We start from the raw sequence: 23665 nt of genomic DNA on the forward strand, positions 1-23665 counted from the left end.
TTATGAAAGTTGCTACCATTGTTTTTGCCCTTTTGCTGTAGACAGGTTTCTACAAAGTAAACTGTACATGATCTTCTAGCTCTGAAATCATCGTTACATCTGCCACATGGCTTCACATCAGTTTCTCATTCTAAACGGCTGTAAGTGACTTACTCTGTGAGGGAAAATGCAGCACAACACAACTTTGCATAACATAGTCAATACCCAGCCTCCACAGGAGATGTGCATATTGGGCAGATGGTCACCTGATGTATGGTTCTCACTGTTGTGGTTAAACATCCAAAAAGGTTTTGAACCACTGGCATAGGAGGCTTAAATAAGTCCACAGCAGAAGGAGGTCTCACTGCATGGAAAACTGCTTTAAAGTAGGACAAAGCAGAAAGTTACAAATATTAATATAGGCCTTCAGAAATTTTTTTCATTGTTGGCCATCTCAGCAAACTTTGGCCCTAATCTTCTGATCCTGACTTTGTTCCAGCATGAAGTTCTGAACTTCCATGGATGTTATTTCCAAATCAGGTCACCTTTCTCCTAATTCCTTCCCCATCTTTGACATTCATGACTGAAAATCAAAGCAGGGAGAGAAAGCCATCCATGAAGGACTGTCTTTCTCTTCCCATGTCTTTAAGATTATCATTCTTCTCTGTGTTCTAAGGTAATTTGAAATGCAGAACATTTATCACCTCAATCCCCTCTTCCAGAGGCAAAACATAATTCTTAAAGCCATTCCACTCTGTCTCTGAGACACAGTGCTTTGACCAAAATGGAAAATAAACATAAAATCATCTCTTATGGTAAGGCCATAGAGCTCAGGTGCTTCATTCCTTTACAGCGACTTCTGAAGCAGCATTAGTAACAGCAAGTGTTTCATTTCACAAGGCATTAATATTCAGTACTGCTGGATACAAAATCTCAGACCAAAGACAGAGGAAAATATATATGAATATATTTGTTACTTTCTAAAAACTCGGATGAAAGTACTTGCACACTGGAAAAGCATCAGATCAGAAGACACTTTTTTCTGAAAAAACCCCTATCTAAATGTATTTCTGTGCCTCTGTGTGCGTGTGTGTGTGTATCAAACTTCAATGGGTCTAGTAATTGAAAGCAATTAATATCAGTTATTTCGTTTCCAAAATTTTCTTCTCCTGCCAAGGTTCCAAGATCCTGGACAGACAGTAAGATTAACCTGCAAAAAACCCCAGTATGTAAACTTTGAACATCAATGAGAATAGAGCCAGTGCAGGCAATAGTCAGCACTAGTCTTCTGGATGTGCCTTTCCATTTGACATCAAAACTTGTGCAAGTAAGCCAGCAGGTGCCCTGTGCTGAGTGCAATGGTTACCTGGCCCATCGTCCAGACAGGGCTGCCCACAATGAGCCTTCCTTAGGACAAGAAGGGGACAGGGACAGCATGTCTTTTACATTGTGGATAACTTCATGGCACTCTTTCTTCCCAAGTTAGAAAAGAGGAGGGAGATGTAATACTGAGTGGTGAAATGCTTTGAAAGGAAATACATGCCTAAGCCATCATAACGGTACATTCAGATTAGTCAATGACTACTGTACAATTTTTAACAGTAAAACACAAAACTTGACATATGTAGTGGTCAGATACTTGTGATTGCTTGGGATAAAATCCTCAGGTCCCAACCCTTTTTCCACTGTTCATTAAAATCTAAGTCCAATTGCATGAAGGTGCTTCCTAAAAGCATCAACAAAGATGTGAAAATGGACACTACAAAAAGTTAATTTCTTTGTGTTTATTTATACTATTTCTTTATATTTATCATATCTTTGCAATGAAGATCGATACCTCAGCTCTCTGATTTCTCATCATTTTTCTTTCTGATTTCCTTGGCTCTCCCACTTGACTCCATATAGCCTCCCTACTCGCATACCACACTTGTCATGCTCACATATGAAATTGGTCTTTGGCCCACATACTTTGTTACAATATCCCATATTTTTGTTGATCCAGCTTCAGGGCTTTCTACAGTTCTCTGAAATATCCGGGTTAAAGCCTGCTGTCATTAAACCATAGCTATCCTTGAATCCTCTAGCTTGCAGATGGCTTCAGTACATTTCTTTGCTTGCTTGTTGGTTTGGTGGTTTTTTTGCAAAACAAATAGACAAAACTACTCCAGGATGTAGACACAAAAGTTCATGGTCTTTGTTTTGTGTCTTTTTTCACAACCTTAAAAATATTTCCATAACTTTATCTGTTTAATAAAAAAATCCCACTTCTTTTGCTTTGTTTTGTTTTGTTTTTCCTGAAGAAGGTTTTGTTTTGTTTTTCCTGAAGAAGGTTTCTTTAAACAATTTCAGTTGCCTCTAGTTCCTATGTAAGCATCATTCTCTCACATTGAACAATGATACCTAAACCAGGACCTGGCTGGAACTGATTATTTGTGCTCACGCCTGTCCTTGGCCAGTCAAAACCCCAAACATGAGCCTACTGATTTTACCAATGTCTGCGGGGCAGAAAAATTGCCACTACATTAGTAACAGTCCGGAGCTGCATGGTCTAGTGAAAATTTGAATCTTAATTCAGAACTCAATATTTTCAGCACCTTCCCTTCTGTTTGTGGGTTGACAATCAGAGGTAGAATTATTGCTATTTGTAGTCACATCAGCAGTCTGCATATTCAAATGCAATTCCCTTTCTCTGTCCCTGGCTGTCCCTGACAATCCGTGCTGTGCCCTGCAGGCTGTTTGACACACGGTACAGCATCCAGAGGAATGGGCAGCTGCTGACCATCCTGAGTGTGGAGGACAGTGATGATGGGGTGTACTGCTGCACAGCAGATAATGGAGTTGGAGCAGCTGCACAGAGCTGTGGGGCTCTCCAGGTGAAAATGCGTAAGTGGGAATGCAATGTCTTCCTGATGCCATGTGAGTGTTTAATCAAAAGCCTGAGCAGACTCCCATCTATGGCACCTGGGGATCCATGTTCAGGGCAAACCCATTCTTGGTTCTTGGGAAGGTGGGTGCAGTTCTTTCAGTCAGAGACATGGCATACGGGATCATAACTAAATGCAGTTGTGATTATTTACTTTGAATAACACATATTTGTTCTAAGATCAGAAGAAAAAATGGATGCTTTGAAGAATGCCCTTTGTGCAAAAATCTGTAAAAGAGTTTGATAGACTAGTCCTCTGTGGCAATACTGCTTAAGTCCCTGGTGAATTTTAATTGTAAAATTTCACTATACAGATTTCTTCCTGAGGATGGCAAAATCAACTAAATTATATTCAGATGCTCTGAATAGCAGTATTGAATGTTCTGGAACACCATGTTGTAAATCTCATCATTCCACATGGAGGGCAAAAGATTTGCTTTTGCAGAGAGCTACATACATGCCAAACTCAGTAAAGCTGGACTCACATTGCCAGAGTTATTTACACAAGCACTTTAAAAGGCAGTGGAGGTATATTCTGGCTAAAGCATCTGTTTGTAGGAAAGGATTTGTCTGTGCTAATGAGATGACCCTGAAGGTCAGGTAATACTGGAACTCTGCATCATCCTAGTCACTTGCAGGTGGTGGCCAGGAGATGATGCTCTCTGAAAGTTTTTTTTCTGCTGGTTCATTTATCATGCAAGGGCCTCAAAATGTCAGATCTCCCAAAATACTAATATAATAATCCTTTATACTCTCAGCTCAGACTAAGGCAGACTGTGTTCTTTCAGTAAAATGAATTTAAATTTATCCCTCATTAACTTTAAGGGAGTTTGATTGTGTTTTCTTTTAGCCTTGATTGTCCTTTTCACTAGCATAGTTATAAATCCTTCATTTAAGGATGTTAATTGCATTTACACACCCTCCTTGTTGAGCTAGAGGCAAGCCTGGGTTAAAATTCTTTCAAAATCAATTCAGTCCAGATCTGAGCTTTGAGACAAGACAGTGTTTACGCAGTGAAAAATGTCAGAACCTGGAATGCTAACATTCTTCAATACTGGAAATACTCTTATCTGAATTTGGATTTTAGCCCAGGCCCTAATTCAAATGACTGTCAAACTCCACTCAGGAAAACAAATAACCCGTGCAAGTTAGCTGTTTTTGCAGCTTTTTTAACTGAATGCTTTGCTGAAGAAAGTTCTTTCTTACCAAATAACTTCAAAACCAAGAAAGAATGCTTTATCTTCCAGCAATACAGAGAAAAAGCAGCAGATTTGTGCATGTAATTCCTGAATTTGCCTTGTTCTATTATCTTGTACCTTCATCCCAAGTTTAATTTTTGGCTTTAAAAATTTTAGGACCCAAAATAACTCGTCCACCTGTAAATGTGGAAATAATAGAAGGATTAAAGGCTGTTCTTCCATGTACTACAATGGGGAATCCAAAACCTTCTGTTTCATGGGTCAAAGGAGAAACAGTTGTAAAGGTGAGTATGAATGGTTTTCAGTAATACTAAATATTTGCTAAAGGTACTGTGTTAAATATTAGCATAAGTTATAGTATTTGTAAATTCTAGTAGCTAGAAAGGAAGCATTTGGAAAATCCAGGGCTCATCTCATAAATATCTTCATTTGCAGTGATTCTACATGTGAATGAAATGTTCTCTGTGTATCTATATTTTATGTGATATATGCTTGTCACTGCTAAGTATGGACAAATACTGAGGAAAGCACTTGTGAGTGTTCTCTTAAATAGGAGCTCTTTCAAGCTATAACTTACTGATCTGCAAAAACAGCAATGGGTGAATGTGTCATGTCATGAGCAGGAAGAGCTGGCCCCAAATCCTTGAGTTATAGGACATGTATAGTGCTCATGCATGTAAACCCAAATTTTGTAAACGGATTTTTGATGCTGTTTGTGTGCAGCCTGCATGTAGAGTCCTCACCTCAATGGCTCCTTCCTCCGGCAGGAGACTGCTCGCATTGCTGTCCTCGATTCCGGGAATTTAAGGATACACAATGTTCAGAGAGAAGATGCAGGACAGTATCGTTGTGTAGCCAAGAACAGTTTGGGCACAGCCTATTCGAAACCTGCAAATGTGGTAGTGGAAGGTGAGTGACTTTTGAACCAGTCTCCAGCTCCATGTGCCAGCCCCTCATGCATACCCCGTTAACTTGAATTTACCTGAAGCAGTGTGTTGATGTTGTCAAAACCACCCTATAGGGCAATAAAAAAAAGGGAGAGGAGAGGAGAGGAGAGGAGAGGAGAGGAGAGGAGAGGAGAGGAGAGGAGAGGAGAGGAGAGGAGAGGAGAGGAGAGGAGAGGAGAGGAGAGGAGAGGAGAGGAGAGGAGAGGAGAGGAGAGCTTTTGCCTTTGTGTACTTAAACATTTTCTGCCCACTAAATGAACACTAGGTTGGCTTTTCAGTTTCTGGTCCTTATGTGCTTTGTGTCCAGTTCTTATGTGCAGAAGGTATTTGCTTTGTGGTGTAACCATCACCAGTTTCAGAGTGCTGAGAACAGTAGACAGGGGTACCCAAATGTTGGCAACAAGGCATTCTATCTTCCTGAATCGTATAAGAGAATTTGGTTTGGGCAAGGGCTTGTGGAGTGAGTGGGGGACTGACTGATTTAGTAGACAAACAAATTTTTATTTCTGATTCAGGATGACTGTAATGTAGAAAGTAGAGAGGGTCTTCATTTTCTGAGTAGGCCTCAAAATACTATTGTAGGTTACATTTGGCCTGGAGCTATCCGAGGTTACTTAGCGTGCAATCCCATTTCTAAGAAGAACGTAGACTTCCTTCTGGGAGCAGTACCAGATGTATTAGATCCAGCTACACATTACTGTAGGTCTGCTGTTTTCTTAAAAAATACATGAATTTTTCAGGGTTTTTTGGTCCCTTTTTAATATTTATATATACAGACCATGTATACTAGAAATTCCTTAAATAGCTTTAAAAAAGGAAGACAGCTATTCTTAACCTAGATTCAGAACTGTACTTCTCCCAGGCTAAAAGTAGTGAAGCAAACTGAAAACAGCTGGATCTTGATGTGAACAACTTGAGTCCTGGGTTTTAGTTCGGCCCCTGTCACTGAGACAATGGGCAAAGGCTTGTCAAGAGTTAAACTGTGAATGGCAGATTGATGCTATGAACACAAATGCTGAAGGGACTCTGTCACTGCAATTCTTTGCTCCAGATTCTGCCAAAGCCAGTTAGGGAATCTAAAAACAAGCTGGAATTGCACCAAAAATCCAGGCTGCTAAGGTTGATGGTTTTTCTCCATCTCCAGAATTATGCAGTGGCCTGTTAATTCAAGGACTGGCAAAATAAATCACAAATACCCTACTTGGGGTGTGTATGTGTGCTCTTTTTAAAAGGAGGAAGATTAGTTCCTAATTGATCAGTGTCAGGTCAATGCTCCCACACAAATTGTCCCCTCATGCTCCATTCATTTGTTGGGTGAACAAATAAATGCTCTTCTTCAGCCTCACCTGGGTTTCTGTGGTAGGACACCTGTATAATATACCTAATTTCAGGTGGCCACCCAAACTAGACAGACACATGTTTGATTTATATTTTTGGCTTCCAAAATCCAGAGGTATTAATCCTGATTTAGTACATAGAGTGAACTGGATCCATTTGTTCAAACTGACATCAACATTCATAATCCTGACACAGCAGCTTGCTGTGCATACAAATCCCTTCCCCTGATGGTGTTTTAGATCAATTTTCATGGATATTTAGCATAACTACATGTGCGCATACCTGTGTACGCCTGCAAGTTGGTATTTGCACACATCACCCTCACACACCTCTACCATTATTTTTAGTATCCCTCCCCTCCTGCCTCTCCTACCCCATTAGTATCAGCATTTGAAAATAACTCCAAGTAAATAATATGCTAAAATTATTCAAAGCAGGAAAATCACACTTCAATATTCTTTGAGCATTCATAGTGTTAATAAAATTTATGAAAATTGTTGTTTATTGCTTCTCTGTAATAACGTTATGATTTTTTTTGTTAATCTTGGTCCTAGTATTTGCTGGAGTCCTCAGCCTGCATTGTGTGGTTTAACATTAAAATAAAGTGAATAAGCATGGCTGGTTAACTAGGAATATTTAATTCAAGGCAAGTGTCCATTCAAGGAAAAGTGTAAGTATTTATGCCTAGCTAGAGCTAAATCACTGATTTATTGTGTACTTCCATTTTAATGGGTCCTGTGTGGCATCCCACCCTTACACAGAAGGGAGCTCCCAAGGACCATAGGTCCTTGTGGTTGAAAGGAATGACAAAAGTAAGAGTGCCTGCAAAAGCTTGCAAAGTTTTATTAATAAATTACACATTTGGCATGGAAATGTGTATGGTAATCCCTGACCTCCTATATAAGCATGGGGCAGTGGATTTTGATAAAGGGTTAGGATGAAAGGAGAGGGACTGAGAGAGAGAGAGAGGATTAAAGAGGAGGAGAGAGAATGAACAGAAAGGAAGAGGGCAGCACCACCAGTCCTGGTTCCAGCATCAATCCAGCTGATAGGTATGCAGGCCCCTGGAACACACGTGTGTCCCGGCTTTGTTGTCCTTTTTATAGTGAAGTTTCCATGCACTGGAGCTAAGTTTGTCACTCTCTACGCAAATGAGTTATCATGTGCAGCCTGTTATTTTTGACCTTTGTGGAAATGGGTTGGGGGGCTTCAGGGATCTTGGGTACTCTTGATCCCCCCTTACATTCCATGCTGGCTCATCAGCATCACTCCTGTGCCTCAGCTGTACTCTGTTGTGCTAACTCTGGGAGCCAGAACAAGGACTCTTGTGCCAGAAAGGCACTGCCCTACTTCCATTTGGCCCCTTTCTCCAGTCATGGTTGGTAATTGGCTGGCACTACCAACAATCCTGGGTTGGCTCCACAGCTGTGTGGCTATCAGTGTTTGAGACATACATATTAGCCCCTTATCATCTGGCTTCCACATCCTGCAATTAGCTTAAGGCATTTGTTCAAAGTGCAGAGGTGTTCTTGAAAGACTGACTCTCTGCCCTCTGCAGGCAATCAGGCTCCTAAATGTGCTTTGATCAGGCACATGCTTAAATGACTTGCTCAAGTTGGCCCAGAACTTGCAGCAAGTCACAAGTATATAGCGTGAATTGTGCAGGGTCCATTTTTTCAAACTGACAACAGACTTGGCCCAAAGGTTTATACTACTGATGTACCTTACAGTACTACTTGTCTGGTTTCAGTGGTCCAAGGTAGAACTATTTGAAAAATGCTGCTATTTTGATTTTCCAAATATTTTTTCATCTATTCCTTGCCAGTTTTCCTCAACATTCGTAATACTGACCTCTATTTATTACTTTTAAAGCATAGCTTTAGTATTTTTAAGGTTTTATTATTTTTAAAGCAAAGTTGAAATAATTTGAGCAATAGGCTTTAGATGAAAATTCAGATGCAGTTCTTGTCAGGAAAAAGAAAGCATTGAAGGCCTCTTTTAGTGGAACTGATTTCTCAGTTTTCATCAGTGAATGTTGTGAAGGAGATAAGGACTCTATAGGCTCTCCACTCTGCATAGACCTGTCCCAGGTAAGAGCAGCCCTTTTGCTTTCCCAGGGCAGGTTTCAGGCACCAGGGCTCAGGTCATGAATTATAATAAGTTAATTCTGGCTCAGGATTTTAATTGAAAGGGTTAAAAAGCCTGCCTTTTTGCATCTTTTATCCAACTCTGGGGCAAACTCAGAAGAATTTGGACAAGTGATGGTGAAATAGGTTTTTTTCTTTAAAGGCATAATCCACAAGTGCTAGATATACAATCATAACAGACCTAATTGTTGGGTTTGTGGGAAGAGCTTGGTTCCTCACTGGGAACGGTGTTGAGTCTCTGGACAGCACTGCCCTCACTCAAAGTCTGCCTGGGGTGCCTGGGGGGCATTCGGAGAAGAAAGAGGCCATGGAGCATCCCCTTGATTTGACATCAGAAACCAGGCTCTGGAGATAAGGTATGGAGAAAGGATGCAAGAGGCAAGCATTGGCCAAGTGAGCCAAATGAGTGACTGTTCAAGGCAGGCATCACTCCTGAAGAAGGATTGCACACAATTTTTGTCATCTTGGGGCATCCTGTAGCAGTAAAGTGATACATATCTTTGGTTTCCCTCTGAGGAATGTCTCGGAGGAGTAGGGCTGGTTCTTTCTGACATCTGCTGGGATCGTTATAAATTAGTTCTTCATTAGTGAGCTGGTTCACAGCTGTGCAGAAGCTGCATGGTTGTATTTTCCTCACCTGGTTCTTCTAGTTACAGCCCACTCAGCTTAAGAGAAAAGGACTAGTGAAAGTAATGGCATGAAGCAGAAGTTCAATAGGCAGAAACAAGCTTTTTCCACAAAGGAGAAGACTTTTGCTTTCTGCAAAGCCAAACATATAAGAAATGTGCTGTGTTTGGTCTGCTAAAATTAGCATGTGAAGATGACTTCCTCTTGCTATTGTACATCCAGAAGTTGGAAGGTACATTGAGATACAGAAAGTAAAGTGTGCTTTGAGATAAAGGAACAATATTATAATCTTGACTGTTTGCCAAGAAATGAGTTTTTAATTTCCTGGAGGCAACATTTCTGACCTGCAGTTATGTATTCATTTTCTATCATCTTAAGCATTTTGCTAATTAGCTTTTTAATCACTGCATTATCAACTTTGGTAATGTATACTTCTGCAAAACCTAGAAGAGTATTTATATACTCAGTGAAGCAGTACTTTGCCAAAAGATTTCCAAAGATTTCTTGTTGTGTGCTGCATTAATTCTCAAAGTGAATCTCTGGCTGAAAGGTTCCTGAGTTAATCCAAGATTCAGGACTGTGGTTGAATAGAGGCATTTGCTTGCTTACCTGATCTGTAGTTCACATAGATGTCTGAAGGCTGAAGTTTATTGACAAGATGTTGACTGAGATGACTAAGATGTTCCAGTTTTATCTGAAATCTGAAATCACTCCATTGAAAATAGAGAAGCAGTCATTGCCATCAATAGTGTTGAGGTTTGTCATCAAATGCAGAAATTACCATTGATGAAAGTGAAAACTTAGGGAAGGGTATAAAGATTTAAGCTGTGCCAAGAAGGCATTTTTTGGGCCTCCTCTGAGCATTTGAAATCTGTAGGGTCTGTAAGACCTTTGATTTTTTTCCTTTATGCATTAGACAGCTATTTATGTACATAAGCCATAGAAGGGGAGGAGTTTTCATTTTTGTTGGTATTTGCAGTGACATCAAACCGTTTCACAAAAGCCATGCAAGAGCTTTTTGGGTTCAGGTTCTGGGCCTGCTGCCTAAAATTGCACAGTCTCCAAGGTCTGACATGAGCTAAGAATGATATTCCCCATATCCATTATGTGTGGATTCCCCATATCCAGGAATTGTGTGATATTAAAAGAATATATTTAAAGCCATGAGCTCTTGTGTGGTGAGAGGCATGGGATTATTCCTGTTATGAGCATGCTTATCACTCAGACACAGAGTGAAGCTGCCTCATTAATTTTTTCTTAACTGCAAAATAAATTCCATTGGATGGTTTTGCTTTAATCTCTTACTATCTTTTTCAGATATTATCCTTATAGCCAGTGTTCAGATTATATGTAATTTCTGCATCAAATAAGAAGTGTGTATTGCAGAACAGCCACAAACCAGTAAATTTTGTGATGATTTACAGGTGCCATTGCCAGATCTGGGCTCAGTTTTTTCTTTGTTTTGAAGAATGTTTCTTCTGCCCTAAGGGGAAAGGAAGTGCCACTTTGTGAATTGGTAGAATTCACATGAAGAAGGGCTCTTGTTCTTCATTCTTCAAAACAACAATTAAAAAAAAAATCACAAAAGAAATTGAAAAGTTGACTATGAATTTCTGACCTGCTTACAAATGAAAAGACACCAAAAACCACATTTCAGCCTTAGCCTTATACTTAGCTTTAACTATTGAAAGACCATTTTCTGGAAATTATTGGAGTTATTGTCACTGAAATGTACAAAGGGTTGTGGTGGATTAGGCACCACAGCAGCATGTGAATGAATGGCAGTTTTCTGACTAGGGAGACAATGTGAATGGTCTACTGGAATGTGGCGTGCAAAAGGTTTTTCTTCCCCTGCAGGTAAAGAACAAACTTCCTGTTTTTCTCAGTGTTGCATCCAGCTAGTGAAACCTCTGAAGTTCCAGTTTGCTCAGTGATGCATTTTTAATGTTGAAAAGTGTAGAAAAAGGCAATAAATACAGGGACTGCTATGTGACAGGAGAAAGCACGTGGATGGTCCTGTTGGTTGTGTACTGAGTTAGATGCAACTCCATCTTGTGATTTATATGAAACTGAGCTTGATCTCCACCAGCCTGTGGCACCAGAGACTTGTGGAATTCAGGAGCATACTGTGTGATAACCTTTCGTTTTGAAGTTGTCACTCTACAGACATGTGTAGAAATTAGCAATCATACATCTGTAAGGAAACAAACAAACAAAATAGCCAGGGCAAACATTAGAAGAGGCAATGTGTTTAACAAAAAAACTACCTGTATTCTCCATGGATATATTAACATTTTTGGTTCAAATCTCTGCATTTTCCAGCTGTCTGAAGAGGCATCAGTTAAGGGCTACTGACCCTTTCTTTAACTAGGCCATTTCATTAATTTCTTTGCTGAAGTGTTGCTGCTTCACTTCCTCCTGTGCTACTCTGTGGCAGTACATAAAACAATCAAATTAAAACAATTAAAGAACCAAATCTGCTTATACTGCCCTGACTTAGATGTTGTTTTGTTTTGCATTCCTGCTCTGGTAGATAGATGTCTTTTCCTGGCCACATTTTATTGCTTATTACTAGCTACTAAAATAATACCCTGCCACAGGCCACAAAAATGTTTCCCTGTAAGCCACTTCTGAAAACTGCCTTAGCCTTAAAAATAGGAAAGCTTTCCTTGGAGAACCATCCATTCAGCAGAAAAGACTTGCCAGATTCCATCTAGATTTTTATTTTAATCATGTAGTCTAATTCTTGTGCCAGTAAGGAGATGGCAGACAAATTGTCAATAGAAAGCAATGCCATTGCTGCTTAGTTAAGAGGCTGTCCCTCTGAAGTGTAAAGCACTAATTTCCTTCAGCTGCTTTTTGGATGTCTTACATAGTCTTGGGACAAATTTGAGATAAATCAGATAAAGCACAGATAAATCAGCAGACTAGCAAGTCACACCAAAATTCAAGTAACAGGAATAAAAACATGTATTTAGTGAAGAAAATTCTATCAATTTGAATAGACCACATTCCAGAGGTGGTCTATATTATGATTGAGCTGACTCCTGATATACCATCCAAAAAGTTTTTTACACTTTTGTGTCGACTTGCCTGCAAGTGGCATAGATGATGTAGGACAGGCAGATACCAAGAGACCACTGAAGCAGCCAGTCAGCACTGTTGCCTTGCATTTCCCACAAATTAGATTTCAGTGTGAAATCAGAATTTTTATCTCTATCATCTTTTGAGGCAGAGTGTTTTGGGTCAGGTGAATTGCCAAATAGTAAACTGGCAAGGAAGTTTGCAGTTCTTCTTTTAAGTATTGGATGAAATTTCTTCACGGAAATTCTAATAACAACACTGAAGAAGAGCCTTTGGCTTGGCCTTGAGCAGAGGCAGAAGCTCTGGGAAAGGATGCCTTTCCTGTTTGTGTTGGTGCTGGTGTATGTACCTGCAGGCAATGTCCTGTGACAGTAAAGGGTACAGCAGTTTGATTTTAAACATTGTAAAATGTTTATGGGGAGGAAGCATTACAAGTTTGCCTGTAATTACACCAAAGTATTTGGCTGACCTCAGTGGGATGGCGTGGGCGTAACTGAGAACCCAGAATATCTCATTAAATCTCCTCCTACCTGTGGCACTCACCAGAGTCATCCCAAGGTTCTGAGATGCTGCAGAAGCAATCATGGCCCTAATTACAGGGTAACAGGGAAAGCTGCAGGAGGAAGAAAGCAGCCTCAGACCTTCAACAAATGACAAGTACATGTGAGCTATTCAGTTTACTCCCGAAGCTTGCTCCGCTGTGACATTGGCAGGAGGTTCATGCTGCCTTTGAGTCATTATCACAGGGTGGCCTCTTGCAATGAGGAGCTGCAGTGAGGCTTCAGACAAGGCACATACACAGAATTCTTCTTTAAAAGAATTTGAGCCTGTTATTTCCTTTTGCAAAAGCCTCTTTCCCCTAACCAAGACCTTGGGAAGGCACTTGAAAAACTTATGACATTCTCACATCATTGAATGAATTGTGGGTTTAAGAGAAAAAATGACATGGCAATTAAAATCCTTCTCTTCTCTAAACTGTTGGCTAGCTAGAAAGCATGAGCTTCCCACAGAACAATGGAGGGAGTGGAGGATAGAGAATATCCATAGCTATCAGATAAAGGAGACCAGAGCAAACTGAGACAAGCATTCTGAAGTCGCTGGAGCTCCTCATAGACCCTCACAAAAAGGGTATATCAAATGGGGAGTTGAGAATTTGGAAAAGAGATGGATCTCTGTTGTAGGAGGAACTACATGAGTTTTCAACACTAAAAATCAAGAATGTGTGATGGATAAGATGAGCAGGGAACAGGTTCCTTGCTGTCCCCAAACGAAGGAACATCCTAGCAGGTACTGAGCAGCACTTTAAACCAGACAGAAGGAAGTACTTTTCACATGATATGTAATTAAATTTATGGTATTGCTAATACCAGTGGTGAAGACCAGATGTCAGGATGATGTGTGGATTATCTCATTTTTGGGTGTGCATAGCCACGATTTCGATATGTGCACACAGACTAGTAGCCTTGGCAGCAGTCATGATGGGTAGTGATCATGAGTGGAACAAGCAAAGGAATTGCTCCTTGACTTCAGGAGGCTGGGAACTTCCTTTCCAATTTCACATTCAGTAGTGGGTAGGGGCAAAGATAAATGCACCAGATTTGACTCTGTACTGTGGACAAGACAGATCATAAGGAGGTTTAAAAGGGTTTTTCCTTCAAAGAAACCAAACACAAATATAAGACCAGTAATGACATGAGAAGAATTTCCTCATTCATTTCCTTGGGAAGTAATTTGAACGCATTATCCTCACTTGTCCTTGAATCTAGTGTTTGCTCTGTATATAGAGACGAACACTTGTACAGAACAGGTTTTATATAGTTACACAGGATATAAGCTATCTATTTACATTTTACTCCTGGTTATTACATCTTTGTGTATTTGTGGTGTCTCCTTTTAGGATTCCAGAGACATCTACATGGAGTGTAAAGTCCTTCACAGCTGAGAAGTTAGTGGCTGATACATTTACCATCACATGAGTCCTTCTACTAATGTAAATTGTTCTACCACCCATAAATCTAGGAGTCCACCCTAAAATAAAGTTAGCTTGAAAAGTTATTGCCTTGCTAAGAAAAATTTTCTTTTCTATCAGACACTAGAGCTTTGAATCTGAAGGCATATGTTTCAGGATGGAGATGATGTGCTTTTCTCCATCTTCCTTTCGCACAGTTCTTGAACTGTCCCACCTCATGGCCTCATGGCTCCAGGTTGAGTGTCTATATATTGCTGTGGAATCTAGCCTGTGCTGCATGATGCTTTAAGGACTACAACAAGACCCAAGTCTCCCAATTAATATATCAGGAGCCAGAAGAACTTGCATCTTGCCATTGTGTACAAAATGCAGATACTTCAGATGCATTGGAGGCTTATCCTCCTGAGTTACCACAATAAAAGGGTGAGGGTCAGTGGATGATGAAGTACTGCTTGCTTACAGCTTGCTTACAGCTCTTCCTCACCTTGCTTTTTTGGGCCCCATACATAATAGTGCTGCTACTTGAGAAATAATACAGTGATTGTGTGGGTTTCTTACAGTGTGTATGTACTTTTTTTTGCTTTGATAACTTGTATACACATGGTTCTCTAGCAATAAACATGTTTGTACATAGATTAAATAAAATAGGTAAGCAATTTGATAGAGATAAATGTGTCTCATATCAGCTTTGCTGTAGCTGTTTTGCTCCTCTTTGTATTTACTTGGTAGGCTTACAAAAAAAGATAAGTGCTGCAACTTAGGTAAGAAATACTCGGAGATCAAAGTAGAGCTGACCTTGCAGTTATCTTGGGATTTAATTATTACCTCATCCCCATTTTGGAAGTGCTAAGCCATGCTCAGAAGCTGCTGCTGCTGCTGCAAGAGGAGTGGTTGACTCCTTGTCTCCTTGTCCTTGCTGGAGAATATGTTTGTTCTTCAAGGTGGGATTTGGTTCTGTCATGTCAGCTGCAGAGACTGTATCTTGCCTGGTCAGCCCTGGTTCTTGGAATGTGATTAGCTGCTGCACACAGCTTGGAGTGGCTGTCTCTGTGACTGCTGATCCATAAGCATGGTATGTGGTCTGTTCTTGGCACTGGTATTTAAAGATTTTTTTTATTTTATGGAGGTAATGCTAGAAAACACAAATGCTGCAGATTTTTATGTATTTAAAAGTGTATTTGTCAGACCTTCCCTCATCTCTCACCTGTGGGAAGGAAATGGTAGTCTCTCTGCTTTTTACCTCTCCCTGATTGCCTGGTTTAGGCTTGTCAGGAAGAGTGAATGGTTATGAGCTGAATGAATCTGAATGTGAAGTTAGACAAATGGACTTCTCACTGCCAAAAATCACAGTGGCACAAGTTCATGGCTCTTCACAGCATACAGCTAGCAAGTAGAAATATTTTTTCTATGGCTTTGTAAGCAAAGTCCAAGCCCAGTAGCACCTCTGCAGACAAGAAATAATCCTGACCTTTCACGCTTCAGGTACAAAAGAGCTATGGGAACACTGGCAAATACAAACAAAAAATGTTTGCAATTTAGCTAATTACTTACACATGAATTTTGTACAGTGCAAAGTCTTTGCCAGGGTATTTATATCTGGAAACCTTCCAAGACAATATGTGGTTTACCAGTTCCGGCAGCAGTGTAGACATATTGGATCCCAACACAACACTGGACGCAAAGGAAAATGCATTGTGGACACAAGATTTGCCTTTACACACTTTGTTCTGCAGCTTAGCTGAAAAAATAATATGCTTAAGACCTGGTTTCAGCCACCCAAAAGGTCATATTTCATTGATAAATACAAAGCAGTTGTGGAAAGTGAGGCAGATTGAGATATCAGACCTGGGAGGACAGGCACATTGGGTCTGGCTCCTGTATAAGAGCAGGCTTTGGCTGCAGTGGGAAGGGAATGTTGCTAGGCAGTTCCCAACACAAAGTTAGTTCCTGGTGGCCTTACCTTGCTTTGGATTACGGGGGATGCAGATGCTTTACAGCACGACAGGACTCTGCCAACAAACTCTTGGATGTGAACACCTGTGGATGTTGACAGACTAAGTTAATCCACGTACATGGGAAAGTGTTGCTCATATTCTCTTAAATTCAGGGTTCACCAAAGCAACTGTGGCCTCTGGATAAAAAGCAACCTACCCCACATCCCAAAACTAGTGCTTGAGTGATCCTGGTGTTGCCTTTTTCCCAACCTGGAAATGAAACTCAAGATCATTTTAGTAAGGACATAATATAAGAGTGGATCTTTATTTGAAGGCCTTCAGGGGCAGTTATGGAAAGATGTCCACAAAAGCCCACCCTCCGAAGTATGGGTACATTTTTGTAGGTTTTAGGAAATTAACATAATTGATAAAAAGCACCAATTAGGAGGACAAATGTTGATGTAATTCCCCTCCCCAGGTCAAGCCCCTTCTCTGGAGTCCCCCACTCAGCACTAGTTGGGCTTTGTCCATGAAATGTGTCCCAAAGAGTTGTTGTAGGCCTTGGTTCCCAGGAGGAACCAAGACAGCAGAGGGGCCCTGCACCTCCCCGGGCTTGGAGCTCTGCAAGTCCTTTTGTCTTTCTGCCTCGGGAAGGGCCATGGAAAAGTACTGGGAAAACCAGCCACTAGTACGATAGGCTACAGAGCTACAAATATATGCGTGAGGAATACAGAGAGCATATTAAAGTAAAAAGGCAAAAAACAAACAGCATCACTGGTGCTCTGGGCATCACTTTGTCCTTTCCCCAAAGCAGCAGCATGGCTCCAGGCCACCTACACAGCTGTCTGGTTGTGACTGGCCAAATCCAGCCTTCTTTGACAAAAAATAGGCCTTACCCAGACTGAGGGCAGGCATCTGCCAGGACTGCGGGACCAGACCCCAAACCTGGGAAATTAAACATAGCTCAATCAAAGCCAATGGGGAAAAAAAGTCACCTGGAAAGAGTTAGCCATTCAATGTGGAGGCAGGGGGGAGGACATACTGCTTTAATCTTTTTATAGTATAAAAATTTTGTGACTGAATTAAAGCTCTACTGTTTGGACTGGATGATGTTATGTAATTCTCAGAAACGAGAGCAGCTGGCCACGGTACAGATACCTCCTAGCAAGCCCTGCAGTGCACAGAACATCATTTACCAAGGCTGTAAAAAATACATTTATGAAGGGGCTTGGGAGTGAAATTTGACATGCTGGCTTGGCTTTTAGCTGTCTGGATTTCATTTACAGCTCCTCTGTTTTATTTTCCACTGAAATAAATAAATAAATTAAGCTGTCCTTGCCCACTTTCCCTGACTGCTTTTTCGGCATGCCTGTGGGTGAATCCAGCGCAGAGAGCCAAGGGGTATTGATAAGAATGTTGCTAATCTTGTGATAGTAATGTAGCTAAACAAGCAAAGGCAAAATCCAAATTCAGGAGGATGTGGAAAAAGACAAACAAGTAATGGAAGCATTAGAAATCACTGATTGTTGGAAATTTTCACTCTGAGGAAAATTGAGAATAAGAAAAAGGTCCTGAACCCACCAAAAAAAAAGAATTTTACAAACATTTATTTCTATTTCCTGATCCTTCTTCTTGTCTTTCACACACCTCTTCCTGCCAACTACACTACCACCAGATTTGCCATTTCCTACTTGCCTTTGCCTCTTGTCTTTACTTGTGGAATTGGGGGCTGGGGGAGGAGAGGGAGGGGGCAGAAAAATCATGGTTGTGGGGTATGTGTTCTGCCATTTAGATACAGGACAGATTTTGTTGCTCATGCAGTTGCCAAAATGGACCCTGAGCTCACCCTGGTGTTCTTGCCCTGCTTTGCACAGGTGGATGGTGACACTGGCTGCACTTATGCAACCCATCCTGACTTTCCCACAGCACTCAAGTCTGACAGCAATGTCAATGTGTTGATCATCTACCCATAGGTTATGTGGTTGAGAAATAGGTGATACTATTTTTTTAATACTCTTTCTCAAAGTGATTAAGAGCCCTTTGGAAAATATGTCCCTGGATCGGCTGATCAGCTATGCTCCAAAACCTCTTAGGACCCGGAAAATCTGGTCCTTGTCCCAGGAAATTTCTCATTTAAAAATAAAATAATTAATTCCCCCCCGCCAGTTTATTCCAGTAGTACCATCTACAGCTTCACACTTAAGTAAAGTATTTGAAAACATGCAAATGTAAGTATCTGAAATGTTAAAGAATTAAATCTGTAACTTTAATTCTGAAGGTCTTGAAAAATGCACATGATAGCCCTGGGGATAGAAGGAATTTCAATTCTTCCACACTTTGGAAATCAGCTTAGTTGCTTATAGGTCAAATTTTATTTAGCCATCCCTCCCTGCAGTACTTGCCACTAGAAAACATGTGAATGTTTAGGAGCTATTGCTGGATTTTTTAATCCCAGTATTTGGTGTTTTAGGATTTTAAGAATGGCCTGATGCTTTACCTTGCCTATGGTGGCAGACAACTGCTTGCCTAGCAGTGTGCTGGGCTACTAAAGCGAGTGCAGTGATCAGTGCTGATGGCTGGACACTGGGAGGAGGAATGCAGCTTTCTGACCTTCCCATAGGCACCATGCCAGGCATGAGCTGAGCCAGCCATAGTGCTTGCTGTGGCTTTGCACCCTGCCTGTGCTATTGCCATTTTCAAAGTGTGTCTTTTTTCCTCCTGGCTGAAAGATCCTAGCAGATTTTGGGAGATCAGCTAGTCCAGGGGAGGACATATATGCCACCATCCAGCATCAGCTAACTGGGTGCTGGTAATTTGTCACTTTGGTATTAATTTAACTGAGCAGCAGAGTCAGAGAGCAGCATCAGGTGGGCAAGGGTCCCAGCAGCATATTGGGCAGCACAAGAGAAGCACTAAGGGCCATATTCCAACCCTGGAAGGAAACGTGCTGGCTTCAGCTGGAGCCATGTGAACGTAACAGCTGCCAGAGGACAGGCCCCAAAGTTTAGTATTTCTCCAAATGAAGTATAAAAATAATTATGAGCTTAGCCTGCAAAACCTGGGTCCGAATTCATAACCATCTGGTGTTAATGGCCTGAAGTGAAACTTCAGACAAAGGTTTCATTTTATTTATTTTTCATGAGAAAAGCTTCTGGCCAGTGACTGCAGCTTTGCTTATTACTGATGGAGCTTCATACCTGCTGCTTTGCTGAGGGGTAAGGAGGTGCAGAAGCCTGATACTGCTCTGCTTTGACTTTAGGCAGGTGGCCCTGAGCAGAGACAGTGGGATTGCTTGAAGCATGCAGAAGAATTAAGAAGCTCAATATAATATTTATCCTCTCGCCATTTTCACTTAACTAACACTAAACTTAATCTTCCAAAAAGCCTCTGCCCAAGAGCTTATTGAAAGTCAAAAAGGATTCCATGCTGAAATTAACTCCAACTGCTACTTATCTATGAGCAAAAGCTGTTTTTAGGCTCTTTGTCAAAACAAACCTCAGCTGCATACTAGCTGAGAACTGGGTGGAAGGACTATGTGGAAAGCATATACTTTTTTTCAGTTCAACTGAAATTTTGCAGACAAAGCCTTCCCATCCCAAATAGTGGGGACACTATTAGGAACACTAAGGGGAACACTTAAACACTCTAATTCTGAACAGGGCAAACAGAAGATGCTGATGTGGTGAGGTATGTTGATAAGGAAAAACACACAGATAAAAGTGGCAAACAAGATCTCGGGCTTTTCTGACAACACTAAGAGAAACTTCCCAGCTTCTTATAATTTCTGATGGAGATTTTTAGACATTACTGTGTGGTCTAGAAGGTGTAACTCACTAAGCATGAGAAATTTGAGTAAAAAATAGCGGTGCTTTTGAGCCTGCTTCTGTACAGACATTCTGGTGTTTCCATTAAAAATTTTAGGTCAAAACTCAAATGTTCCAGGTGGGAAGTTTCTCTTCTCTGCTTTTCTCTATGTGGTCCAAGTACAGCAGCTTGTTAAGACCATCAGAGTTGTGTTTCTGGATCAAAATAAGTTTTCAGCAAAAATACTTCAGTTGTTATTTCTGGCCAACAGTCCTCACCCTTTCCCCCTTCCCCAATTCCAAATCCCCCCATTCCCTATCCCCCCTGCCCCCAACCCAACAACAACAAAAAACAACAACAAAAACGGAAGGGGGCTGGGTGAAGGGAATGCTTATGTCACGTTTCTGCAAAGGGCCCAGTAACCATATTTCCACAAAAGAAGCAAGAGCTGTAGAAATGAGAAGCCACTTCAAAAATCTACTTTTCCACTGGAATCTCATCTTCCTAAAGTTTTTGCCAGCCACTCTTTCATACCTCGATGCTTGATGTTAGACATTTCCCCTCGGGGCAGCTTGTTGTTGTGTGGAAAATGCCAGTGTTTGCAACACTCCATGGCAAGTCTTCATCACTGCAATCAGACTGAGATGTTTATCTGACCCTTAACCTTCATGGCACATATCCATACTGGTGGTTCTTCATGGTTCAGACAAAGTTTCACAGGTCAGCCTGGGCAGGGCAGCATGGTAACTTGCTGCTTTTTTTGCTGTAAGCTGTTCCATCTGCATGCTACCAAAGAGTTTCCTCTCGGTTTTCTTGCACATTACCTCCTCTAGGCTTTGGACTTGACACAGAAATTTCCAGAGGTAAACTTTTGGTCGGTAAGCTGCAGAATGTAACCACACTAAATATTTTTTTTCTCCTCCTCATGGGAAGCCTGTTCATGCTCTACTTTTATTCATGGAGCTGTGACTTACATCAAGGAGTACCCCCAGGCACCAGCGTCAGCATTACATTATTGTTCAACTAGCACCTTTGTCTTCTCTTACAGTGTTTGCCAGAATCCTGAAGGCTCCTGAATCCCAAAACATCACCTTTGGGTCCGTGGTGACATTGCGGTGCACAGCGACCGGCATTCCAGTCCCTACTGTCACCTGGCTGGAAAATGGGAAAGCTGTAAGTGCCTCTTTTTCATGCTTTTGGCACTGGAGAACTGCCAGCAGCTGGAAGGGCTGGTAGTCAGCACCAGTGATTTCTATTCCTTCCTAACTTAGCACCTTGTTTTTCAAACTGGTTGAGTCCGGCTCATCTCTCTGCTGCAGTTTTCCCTGGAAAAATATTGTCCCCCTTATCCACAGTGTTGTATTACTTAATTTGTTAGGATCTAAAAAGCCCAAGATGAAGGGTGCTTTAGATCTTTCCAACCATCCTCCAAGACAGAATTTCTAGGGCTTCATTGTGTCTTTCTGCAGCTATCTTTCCTTTCCTTTTTTAATAACATGGTAACAATAATGAGGCAAAATTGCGTATCTGACAAATATGTCAAATATGACATGGAGTTAGATGGACCAAACTATTTTGAGGTCAAATATCTCAAATGTGGAACCACATTATGCACAGGATATTTGAAGAAGATAGTAGATCTGAAATTTTCTAGGCTGACCTAGGTGATGTGAAATATGTCATGAATTTATGCCTGGGCAGAAACATCTTCTTAAGAAAGGCACACCCTCTTCAGTGGCAGGCACCAAAGGATGCAAATCCACTGTGTCTCTTAGGAAAGATTCTGTGGTGTAATGATCTTGACCACTTAATATGGGTGCTTGCTTTCAATTTGCCTGTGTGTAGGCTGTTGCAATGCCTTCATATCAGTGAGCTGAATACCTGCTTGATGTCTAATATTGCCTGTGTGGGAGTGAGCAGGGAACCAGTCATGGTAGCATTGCAGCTGAAGCCTGCCATAGCTTCCCTCTAGTCTTCATGTGCTTAAGATGAACATGTTTTATTCTCTCTTTGGTCTTTCGACAGCTTTTTAAAGGATGTGACAGGGCATGATTCTGTGGAGGCAGGTGGAGTGTCTGCTGAGTGCAGGCTGGCGATTTGCTTTTGCTCTTTCTCATGGACCTCCTGTCAGCCCCGAGTCCTTCTGAGCATAGGCTGATCCTGATTCCTGTGGACTTGCTGGTCCAGAGGACCAATAAATCCCTTTGGTTCTTACTTCAAGGGGCTATCACTATTCTGCTTTGTATCTCCTCTCTCCACACATTAAAACACGTTATTAAGACCCCATGGCTACTCTGCAGGCTGTCTTGCCTTCCTTGTCTCCTCTGTACCTTACTGTGATCTCCAGTCTGATTAGGGCTAATTTTCTATATTCCTTCAGTGTTGCTAGGCAGAGCAGCAAAGGGATCAGATCAGCCTCTGCTGGGACCCGGGGGTTCTTGGTGGTTTCTGACAATATTTAGCTTGAGACAACTGCAGGTGTTTATTTAAGACTTCTTACCCACTGGGAATGCGACCTTTTGCAGGGGTCTGGGGTACCTGGAAAGAGCAATATATTTTCATAGCACAGACCTGTACTCTGCTGAGATGCCAGTGAGTGGGTCCCACAGAGAGCTGAGGCACATGAGATGATGGCCCTGCCTGGGCCACTGTCTGACTGGTCATATGTGCTCTGCCCCATTGCTGTCTGAAAGGCATAGCCCAGTCCCAGGAGGGTAGTGTTCCTGATTGCCTCATGTTAAATATGGCAAGGAAACCTTAATGAGAGCCTGTCTCTGGGAGAGTCAGCAGGAAGCCAGTGGATGGGGCATGGTGAATTTGAGGGTTGGTTCACAGCAAGGGTGAGTCCTTTGAAGATGCAGCATGCCTGTGGCATTATGGTTTCTGAACACCAACCTGTAATTGTCCTGAGGTTCAAAGAACAGGAGTCTGCTGAGCTTACTGAGCTTCCTTGGAAAAGGAGGAGGAAACTCCTCTGTGCAGCAGCTGCCTGGCCTACCTATTTAGAAACACAATACATTTTCCTCCTGCTATGCATCACAGGGCATCATGGACCTTATAATGTAGTTTTCCACATATCCAGGAATAAATGAGCCAGGTGTGAAGATATGAAGAGGTCTATAATTTCCTGGTAGCTGAAGTGATGTTTTAAAGACTAAAAAGAGAACTCCTGGAAAAAAAAAATCTCAGGAAATGTGGTTGAAAAGGAAAGGGAATCAATTAACACAAGGGAACATCTTGAAGTTTCCAGTAAAGGAAAAAACAGATGGCCAGTGTGGAAGTCCTAGGCACCACTGCCTGTGATTTTCCACTGTACATGGTGCATACTGCTTGTACTGCTTGCGGTTACTTGAGGAACCTCTTCCTCCTGTGTCCCAAGCTGGAAGGAACAATCCCAGTTATCTGTGTGCTCAGCAGCACAGTCCAGTGCTGCCAGATGTGGTACACCTGAGGCCTGAGGAGCCAGCAGGAGAGAAGACTGGATTAGCACAAGCTGCTCATGGCAAGCAGCCACCTATCCCACCAAGATGCTGAAAGGCAGGGAGGGCTATAGGAAATATTCTTCCCACTGAGAAGGTCCCTGCACCATTTTAGTGCTGAGTGGTTTCTGGAGAGAAAAACACTCTAAAACTAAATTTGAGCAGCTCTGTAACAAAAGACATATCTGTGAAAAAATATCCCTTGGGGTCCCACCCTCTTGAACTGACTTCATGT

The 23665-nt window shown here is 41.5% G+C and overlaps 1 protein-coding gene across 5 annotated transcripts in view; it reads left to right on the forward strand.

The window, feature by feature from the left end:
- Positions 1–23665, forward strand: part of MUSK (muscle associated receptor tyrosine kinase) — a 55063-nt gene that overhangs the window by 4740 nt on the left and 26658 nt on the right. For 3 of the 5 annotated variants that reach the window (XM_054286420.1, XM_054286423.1, XM_054286429.1), the window contains exons 3-6: positions 2711–2862; positions 4258–4385; positions 4869–5010; positions 21000–21124. In XM_054286420.1, coding sequence (XP_054142395.1) covers positions 2711–2862; positions 4258–4385; positions 4869–5010; positions 21000–21124 — 547 coding nt within the window. Of the gene's footprint in view, positions 1–2710; positions 2863–4257; positions 4386–4868; positions 5015–9236; positions 9242–9887; positions 9893–20978; positions 21125–23665 lie in introns of all 5 variants that reach the window. The other 2 variants (XM_054286426.1, XM_054286437.1) reach the window with 2 other exon arrangements.

This window comes from Melozone crissalis, unplaced genomic scaffold (genome assembly GCF_028551555.1).
Source record: "Melozone crissalis strain CALT ecotype California unplaced genomic scaffold, PUWL_Pcris_2 ptg000005l_1, whole genome shotgun sequence".
NCBI lineage: Eukaryota > Metazoa > Chordata > Aves > Passeriformes > Passerellidae > Melozone > Melozone crissalis.